Source organism: Pteropus vampyrus, unplaced genomic scaffold (genome assembly GCF_000151845.1).
Source record: "Pteropus vampyrus isolate Shadow unplaced genomic scaffold, Pvam_2.0 Scaffold272, whole genome shotgun sequence".
Lineage (NCBI taxonomy): Eukaryota > Metazoa > Chordata > Mammalia > Chiroptera > Pteropodidae > Pteropus > Pteropus vampyrus.
Window position 1 is genome coordinate 1,521,933 of NW_011889053.1, and position 9,073 is coordinate 1,531,005.

Consider the following 9,073-nt stretch of genomic DNA (forward strand, 5'->3'; position numbering starts at 1 on the left):
CCGCGCGCCTCGGAGCAGCCCGCCGGGCGCCCTCTGTCCGCCTCACGCCTCGCCCGCCTCACGCCCCGGGTCTGCACAGGCCCTTGGACCCCCAGAGTCGCCCGCGCGAGGGGCTCCGACGTGGCGTATGGCTGTGGGTAACCCCTTCCCGGCCGCGCGCGCCGATAGAGTGGACGGGGCGGACACGACGCGGAGGACTGCGGTTCTGGTGCATGGGGCGCTCCTGGGAGCAGGTGACGACCTTCGACCTTCGTGAATCCCGCCGCGGCCCTCCCTGCAGTGTTGGCTGCTGCCCCGTGCGAGGCCCGCTGGCGTCCTTTACATTGTTAGGTGCCCGAGCACCCTGTGTGTGCGTGTCTGCCCCCCAGACTGCGCTGGGAGATGAGTCCGCCCTCGTCGTTCACAGGGTCCGTGACATGCCTGGCCCAGGGCTCTGTTCGGGTTCGTGCTGCGGCCTGCAAAGCCGCCCAGCGGACTCGGGGCGCGAGCTGCTCCGGGCCATGCGGCTTCGGGAAGGCTCGTGAATGGGCACGGCTGCTGATGGATCGGAGAAAGGATGGGTCCTATTCGGTGCCTCAGGGGCCTTTTCCTTTGATAGAGACTCTTAGCTGTAGCAGGCAGCCGCGCCAGTACACAGCGAAGCTTGGGACCTTCAAGGCCCAAACAGCAGGGAGCAGCAGGCCTCTGCTCCTAATCCATAATAGTAGCTACGTCTGCGATATTCTGCTTTTTGCTGTGGCACATTTAATCCTACAATAACCCCGAAGATTGGTTAATATTGTCAGATGGGGAAACGGAATCACTTAAGTAACTTGAAACCTGGTAACAAGGCCCAGGTTTCAATTCAAGTGGGTTTGGCCCTAGATAGGTAACTCTCCTGCTATTAAATCTGTATTTACCCTCTAAATCAAAACAGTGTGCTTCACCCCCACTTTTTTTGGGGGGAGGGGTGCTCACTAGTAGTGGATGGAGAACGTTAGTCGTGTCATACAATCTTCTGAAATACATTTTCTCTCACTGTGTACCGCCTCCCCCACCCCCGTGACTTCATGCTCCTCGCTCCTGTGGTCTCAACATGCATGAGCTCTACCATATGTGCTTTCTTCCTTATGCTCTTCTCGTATAAGGCTGCTCAAGTAATTTACTCCTTGTGTTCATTTTGCTATACGCTTTAAAACAGGATCTCTAAAATAGTGTGTTACTAGGAGAATAAATGGTTACTAATTAAAGCATGTGCAAATAAGTCAGAAATGAAAAACAGCTTGGAAAAAAGATTCAGGAGCAGCGAATTAAAGAGACAGTGTGCAGCAATTGGAATCAGGTGGCAATTAGACCTCTGCAGGCAGGTAGCTCTCCTCCCCCCATCAATTAAGATAATGGGCAGCAGCTCCCTTCAGAATCTGAAATAAATGGAGAAGCTCCCTATCTTGAACCAAACTGGCCAGGAGAAAGAAGGGGCGGATGAAGGTGGCAAGCGGGACAAGGACACACACAAACTGTACCAAGATATTGCGCTGCGCCTGGGCGCTGGGCGAGCGGATGGAGCGCTTTGTTCGTGTTCCCTATGGCCTGTACCAGGGGACACAGTATGGGAACACCCTGCCTTGGGGCCAGCCCGGACTCTCTGAGCACAAACAGCCGGACTGGAGGCAGAACACTGGCGCCCCCACTTTCCTGGCGAGGCCGGGGCTGCTGGTGCCCACGCCCGCCCCGGGCTACTGCACGGACCCTTACAAGGGGGCGCAGCTTAAGGCCATCCTGGCCCGGATGAACCCCAGCCTGCGCCTGCGCCTGTGCAAAGCCAACACCAAGGAGGTGGGCGTGCAGGTGAGCCCGCGGGTGGACAGGTCCGTGCAGTGCTCGCTGGGGCCCCGCACCCTGTGCAGTCGCTCCCCTTGGGGCAACACGAGCCCCAGGGCCGCCCTGCCAGCCTGGGGCGTCTATTCTGCAGTGACGGGCTGCCGGGGCTTGTCCCGGCCGCGGAAGGACTGGGAGGACGAGGGGACCAAGGCGCTTTCAGGTCCCGTGGAGACCAGCCAGCAGCAGCCGCAGCCGCCGCTGCCGCCACCAACGCCAGAGGCGCAGGAGAAGTCGGGGGAGGAAGATGCCCAGAGTCCTGGGGAAAGGAAGAGCCAGCAGGCCCCGGGAGACGCCTCTGACCAGCTCAGGAAACCCCGCTTCCAGGTGCACTTCCTCTCCCTTGTTCCTGTCCTCTTCGAGTCCCAGCCTCGCTCCCCTCTTGTCCATTCCTGGGGTAATGAGAGCAAAGCCTTCCCTCTCTTCCTCCGATGAAGGAGAGGAAGTTCTGAAAATGGATGTGTACATGGTCTGCATGTTTTGTCACTTAGTAAAATAAGGTGCCAGCTGTAAACACATGGGAACTAAAAGTCTGGCAACCACTGCTATTGGTAATGAGGTGACAAAGAAGAGTTTCAAATCTGTGAAATGTGTGATCCGATTTTCACTTTGGGGCAGACGGCTGGTAGCATTGTGGAAAATGAGTTGGAAAAGCATAAGAGACGGTAGCGAGAAGAATCTCAGTAATCCTTGAGAGATGAGAGGCTAAATTATTGTAGTAACCTTGGGAACAGCTATGAATGAGGTTAAAGGGGCTTTTTATATTTCACATAGAAAGCCAAAAACAAAGAAGGATCTAGCTTCCTTCACCCAAGATAATGGAAGGCTCTTCTTCTTTATTTGCAGTTTTTGGAACCAAAATATGGCTATTTTCACTGTAAAGATTGTAAGACCCGATGGGAGAGTGCTTACGTGTGGTGCATTTCTGGAACTAACAAGGTGAGCAAAGTGAGCGGGATATGGAAGAGGATGGGGCAGCACAGACGCTGAGTGGAGGAAGAAAGTGTTTTCTAATGGAGTGTGGCTTAGTGCTGTCTTACTCACCTTGGCGGCCTCAGTGCCAGGCACATCATAGGTGCTCATCAAAGGTGTGGGTTAAACTGGACAGTCCATGTGCGCTCCTGAGGCTGCCGAACCGTGGCCTGGTGTTCTCTTGGGTTTGAAGGTGCTGTTGGACAAAATATCAGTTTATTTAGATGAACTTCTGTTGTGTATGTACACTGGGACTTTCTATAATCATCTTGGTATATTTGAACGGGTTCGGGCCTCAGGGCTAGGAAATTTCCACTGTGTGTCCACAAGGTGGGGCAAAAGATTTTTCAGATAAATTTATTTAAATTAGTTGCAAGTATACAGTACATCGGTTAGACGTCTATATTGTTGATAAAACAATTTCCCCAATTGCTCCCTCCCTCCCCTGGCCCTCCACTTAGCCATCATATTAATGCTAACTGTATTCTCTGTGCCGTGCAAAAGAGAAATTATTGTAAAGGTTAGCCTGTCGGATTCTTTTAGGCTAAGCAGCCCCCACCCCGTGCACCTTAATTTGAATTAGTCGTGAACATATTGAGATTGGGCAAGACTTCCCAGTCTGTGTTTCCATGTTTTCCTGAGTAGACTCTGGACACCATAGACTCGAGTTTCAGTGTGAGACCAGTCGGCCAGGGCTGAGCAGCTTCTCCCTCTCTTCACTGGGTGTGTACGCTTTCTTCTGAGTGTGTAATAGTTTACACCTGGTCTGTTTCATTAACTTCTACAAGCACCTGCATTTGAGTCACCTGTGCTGTACTGGGTTTCCAGCCAAAGGATGGTACAGGGAGAGGCATGCTAAGAACGAATAAAAACATGACTTTCACACTAGCCATTTACTGGATGCTGGAGGCAAATGTATTTTTAAACTAAGCTAGAATTACTTTCTCTTGCTAGGAAAAAAAACGTGTCTAATTCAAACACTTCAAGACACTAGGGTACAAAGAACAAGACATAGAATTCATCCTTAAGAAATTTATTCTGATAGGAGTGATGCAGACAGGATGCGATTTGGTGACAAGTGCAATGAATGGCAACCATAGTATGGACATGGTTTGGAAATAACACAGGAGTGGGGTGATTAACCCTGTCGGGTTGAGGTGAGGATGGGAGGTGGGGGCAGGGGCGGTCAGGGCATCTCGATGTCCAAGTAGGACTTAAAAGGCTAAATCAGAGGAGCTCAGCAGTAAGGCGGGGAGGATGTGTACACAGGGCAATGCTCAAAGCCTAGCATTCACGTGGATAGGTGGGTAATTGTGGGTAATTTGAAGATCAAGGTGGGAAATACTGGGGAAAAATTAAAGCAGGGGCTAAAAAACTGGGGAAAAAGGAGAAAATCAGCGGTTTGGCCCGCACCAGAGTGAAATGACAGCTGCTTCCCATTGAAGACTTCATGTGCATTGTTGGGTAGTTGTCAGAACTAGAGGGTCAGGACCGTGATCTTACAGGTAAGGAAAACGCAGTTCAAAGAGTAAGAAAAAGTAATGATAGCACCGGAGGAGCTTAAGACCTCAGGGTAGAGGTTGGGCAAAAGCAAGTGACAGGCGAGGGAATGGGCTACTTAGGAACTGGGAGCCTAGGGTACCTGTAAACTTGAATAAAAAAAGACAAGTTTCTCTTTAGGTTTACTTCAAACAGCTCTGTTGCAAATGCCAAAAGAGTTTTAACCCTTACCGAGTGGAAGACATCCAGTGTCAGGTAAGCCTGTGGAACACTTCCATTGTGTCTCTAAGGCCTCCACTCTCAACGTGAAGCTTCTGTGGCATAACATTAGGGTTTGACAGACTTGGATGTCTATGTAGGAGGTTTAGATTTTCTGTGTTTTCATTTTTATAATATTTTAGGAAAAACATAAATTCTGGTTTTTCTTGGAGGGAGATGGGAGAAAAATTTATTCAAGTTGCCTTATGTGGTGGGTTTATGTAGGGGTGTGTGTTTTTCTTCAAACACTCTGTATAGTTCGGACATAACAATTTAATAGGTAACCTTTATTAAGCTTTTACTATATGCCACGCTTTGGGCTAAGGGCTTTATGTGCACTATCTTCTATAATCTAACTTTTGAGGTTGGTGTTATTCCCACGTTACAGAGCAGAAAAGTTCAGTGAGACAACAATTTGGTCAAGGTTAAACAGTTACTGTCAGTTGTGATCGGATCTCACTGCGTCTCCAGTGCCCTGGAAATCGCAGAATTAGGTGTACCTCGTCATTCTGGATTGAGTGCTAGCTTGTTTCCAAAATATCTGGCAGGAAAGTTCTCTCAGCTTTTCAGAAAAGTGTGACATAGTTGATTTTCATAATCAAGAGGTTCTTTTTTTAAAAAAAAATTCTTCATTTAATTAAAAATATTTTTTAACTAAGCATTTTTAGATTAAAAATAGTCTAATAATTTGCAAATGATTTATCTTTACATTTTCTAGTCTGATATTCTCAGTCTGTTTAATATAATTATTAAATTGGATTTAAATGTATTAATACTCCTTTTTCTTTCTTGTGTTCACTTGAGTTGATTTTAAAAAGAATTTCTCTTCCTCTCCCATGATCTTGGTATTCATTCTTCACTGTTCTTCTGGTGGTTGCCCTGGACATTATGACATAATTCTCTGATTTATCACAGTCTACGTAAATTGTTAATCTTACCTCATTGACAGTGACCGTAGGACACGCTAACTCCTTATCACTTAGTCCTGACTTACATGGTGCTGCCGTTGGATATTTTAATTTTTAAACTTCACAGGACACATTATTCATCTAGCTTTAGCTGCATTTATCCTCTCCACTGCTCTCAGGTCCTTTTCGTTGCGGGGACCCCCTTTGACCTGAAGAACACATTTTAATATTCCCTATAGTGCAGGTCTGAGGATGGCACATTTCATTTGGTCTGGATAACTTTAAAAAAAAAACAAACACATTTCTGCTGGGTATAGAAGTTTCAGATTGGCAATAGTTTTCTTTCTGCTCTCTAGGGCTCTGCCCTTGCTGTAAAGGTGGCTGTTAGTCTTAGCAGCTCCTCTGAAGCACTCTCTCTCACCCACTCTTCCTCCCCTTTTAAATCTGCTTGTTTTTGAAATATTCCTCTCTGCTTTCCTTTTCAGCAGCTTCACAACTATGCCTTGCTGTTTCTTTATATTTATCATGCTTAGGATTCATAGTATTTCTTGGATCTGTAGCTTGAAGGTTTTTATCACTCTTGGAATATTATCAGCCGTTATCTTTTGAAATATGACTGCCGCCCCATTCTCTTTCAGTTCTCGTATTTAGACCCCTTGCCATGTCCCTTATGCCTTTCGTGCTATTTTCTGTATTTCCTACACTTTTATTTCTCCCCGCTTCAGTTTGGATATTACCTACTAAGCTTCCATTTTTCTGATTCTTTCCTCGGCTCTTTCCAATCCGCTGTGAAACTCATCTACTGAGTTATTGATTTAAGTTATTGCATTTTTCAGTACTAGAATTTTGTCTTTTTGAAAAAAATGACTTCCGGTTTTCTGCTGGAAATATCAGTCTTATCTTAAAATCTGTATCAGATAAGCCATTAATTTAATCCCCTGTGATTCTGTTGGTAGCCTCTTCATTTCCTTGGTTTTCAAATGCGTTCTGTCTCCTCATATACCTGATTATTTTTGATCGAGTGCAAGATATTGCATATGAAAAATTATGCTGATAAATAAGGCCTAGAATAGTATCTTCCACAGAAGATTTGCTTCTGGCAGATGATGGGAAACCTAACGATTTCAGGTCTCTGTTTTCCAGTTGGGTAGAGATGTTTTGAATCTGGGCTTTGGCATCTGTGAAGGCTGGTCAATTTTTGGTTCATCCTTATCCTTAGGGTATAGCTTTTCTGGGTCCCAACTCAAAAATTGAATTGTCTTCCAAGCTTTTCCATTTTTTCATACTTAAAATGGTTCCTAAGCCTAATCAACTTGTTAGTCATTTTAAGTTTCCAACTGTCTTTCTCTTCCAGAATTGGCAAGTACCTTTAGAGAAAAAAAAAACCCAAATGTCACCTCTATTTCGGTTTTTTTTTCTCTAATGCTTTGACAATTCTCTAGTGACTTTAAATAGTTCTTTTAAAAAATTATTTTTAGCTCAGTTTTTTCAGTTGTCCTAAGTAGGAGGCTTGGTCAAAATTACCTAATTCACCATTGCCAGAAACAAACCTACCTTTACAGTAAGCCCTGATTTTTTTTGGGGGGGGGGCCTTTCTCCCTTATAAAGGTGTTATGAGAATTGAATTAATCTATATAAAGTGCTGGATAGAACAATTCATATAGGAAGCACCATGTGAGTATTGGGTATTAGAATTTTCTTATGAGGACACATACTTACGAGTAGGAGGGTGGAAGATAGACATTAAGTACAGCGTCTGAGAAATCACATTTTCATTCTGGAAAATGAAAACGCCTATTTCCATAATGTAGAAGGTAAAGCTGGACTTTCTCTTTTGGCTACGGACATAGAAAATGGAGCAGTGATTATCAACCTCAGTGACTAACAGGGTTGGGAGGGCAGGCGGGGACCTTCACCAGGCTCCATGGGGAGTGGTCTTTATTTATCAAAAGACAGAATGGGGTAATGGTTAAAAACAACCTAAGTTCTAGTAACGATAAGGCACTTCCAGAACAGAAAATCCAGCTTCCTCTAGAACAGCCCTCCTTTTCAGTGATGTGACCAAAGTCACCTCCAGATGTTGCCAGGCATTTGCTGGAGGGCAGAATGCTGCTGGTTGAGGGCCGCTGGTGAGCGCTGGTGTTTTCGGGTGTCTATGTAGGTGGTCGAATCACTGCTCACCCACTGCCTGTCGGCCCCCTCCCCGCCCGGCATGTGGACACCTGTGTAGCGAGGGCACTCTACAAAACTTCTGTGTCTTCTTGGCTCAGCAACGCTCTTCTGATCATTTCCGATCATTCATCTTGACAGATGCACGGCATCTAATGGGATGCGAGTTGTTTTGTGCACCTTGGCCTTGGCCTTCTCATAGGATGCGAAGCAGGGCGAAGATAGCGGGGAGAGGCGGGTGGGGAGAAGGACCTTGCTTTGCGGATTACATTTGAAATGCTAATTTGATCACATAGTGTCCACACTGTTCCTTGTTTTCTAAAGACCTGTTCAAAGTCCCGTTGTTCCTGTCCTCGAAAGAAAAGACACATTGATCTAAGGAGGCCTCACCGGCAGGAGCTGTGTGGCCGCTGCAAGGACAAGAGATTCTCCTGTGGCAACATTTACAGCTTTAAATGCATCATGTGACAGGCAGTGTGACTTGCACAGCTCACCCGGTCACCTCTTGTCACTTACTGTGCTGGTCCCTTTTTGTAACTTAGCTCTGACCTGGTTCGAAAAATGGATTAGGCTTTTGTACTTTTTGTAGGTTGTTTAACAATTGTACAGTGTTAACAGAATAAAATAAATGCATGTAAAATAGACCACGAAGGCACATTAATTGGTGGCTCCAGGGTAAAAACATCAACGTAGCCTTGGGAAATGGTAGATGCCCTCACTTTCGCGAAGGCGACAATGAAGAGGAACAATATTCGCTTGACGGATATTTCCAGGCTGGATGGCCTAAGCACTGGGGATGTAGAGACGATCAAGGGGCAGGGCCCTCACCTTCAAATACACACCATAGTGACACTTAGTAAGGGCCAGGCGTCATTACAACTCATCACAGCCACCAGAAGCAGAAACTTTTGTACCTTTCCTGGTAGTTGAGGAGAGGGAGCCACGAAGGTCGCAGGGTAGAGCCAGTGTTGGCACCCAGGTGGACTCACTGGCTTTCACTACGACGTTTATGTTTTCTCCCGGTTCAGATGCGATCAGCGCTAGCAAGGAAACAGGGGTGCTATGACGGCGACCTGAGAATGGACACCTGCAGGATTAGGGAGCTGGGAGAAAGGAAGATGGTTTCGATCCATGGGGGCAGCAAGAGCAAAACCCCTAAGGGGGTGGAATGTGGGGCCTGAGCTGACGTGGGGCCTGGGCTGGAGAGGGCAGGGCTCCGGTCACAGGTGCTTTTGGCTGCGATCAGCACATGTCAGCCTGTGATGGGTAGGCAGCAACATCAGATTTTTTTAGTAAACCCGTGTCTATGGGGGAAGCCCAGGCAGAGTGGGAGGAGGAAGACCAGCTCGTGCACCCACGAGCAGAATAAGGGTGGGGCGGAGGGTGGTAGCCATGGAGATGGAGAGGAC

The 9,073-nt window shown here is 46.9% G+C and overlaps 1 protein-coding gene across 3 annotated transcripts; it reads left to right on the plus strand.

The window, feature by feature from the left end:
- Positions 1–6: 6 nt before the first annotated feature.
- On the plus strand, positions 7–8,399 carry ZAR1L (zygote arrest 1 like). 3 transcript variants are annotated; one of them, XM_023520617.1, is made up of 4 exons: positions 7–2,184; positions 2,704–2,796; positions 4,510–4,584; positions 7,961–8,399. In XM_023520617.1, exons 1-4 carry the CDS (start codon positions 1,462–1,464, stop codon positions 8,036–8,038), a joined length of 969 nt encoding a protein of 322 aa, XP_023376385.1. In that variant the 5' UTR covers positions 7–1,461; the 3' UTR covers positions 8,039–8,399. The 3 variants fall into 3 exon arrangements, with proteins under 3 accessions (XP_023376385.1, XP_011373782.2, XP_023376386.1); XM_011375480.2 differs by having other exon boundaries at positions 7,989–8,399; XM_023520618.1 differs by lacking the exon at positions 4,510–4,584 and having other exon boundaries at positions 7,989–8,399.
- Positions 8,400–9,073: the final 674 nt, after the last annotated feature.

Excerpts from the sequence above, each read along its gene's own strand:
- ZAR1L (XM_011375480.2), top strand. The coding sequence starts at position 1,462 with ATGAAGGTGGCAAGCGGGACAAGGACACACACAAACTGTACCAAGATA. Across the intron at positions 2,797-4,509 it reads GCATTTCTGGAACTAACAAG|GTTTACTTCAAACAGCTCTG; the intron begins GTGAGCAAAGTG and ends GTTTCTCTTTAG. Across the intron at positions 4,585-7,988 it reads TGGAAGACATCCAGTGTCAG|ACCTGTTCAAAGTCCCGTTG; the intron begins GTAAGCCTGTGG and ends TGTTTTCTAAAG.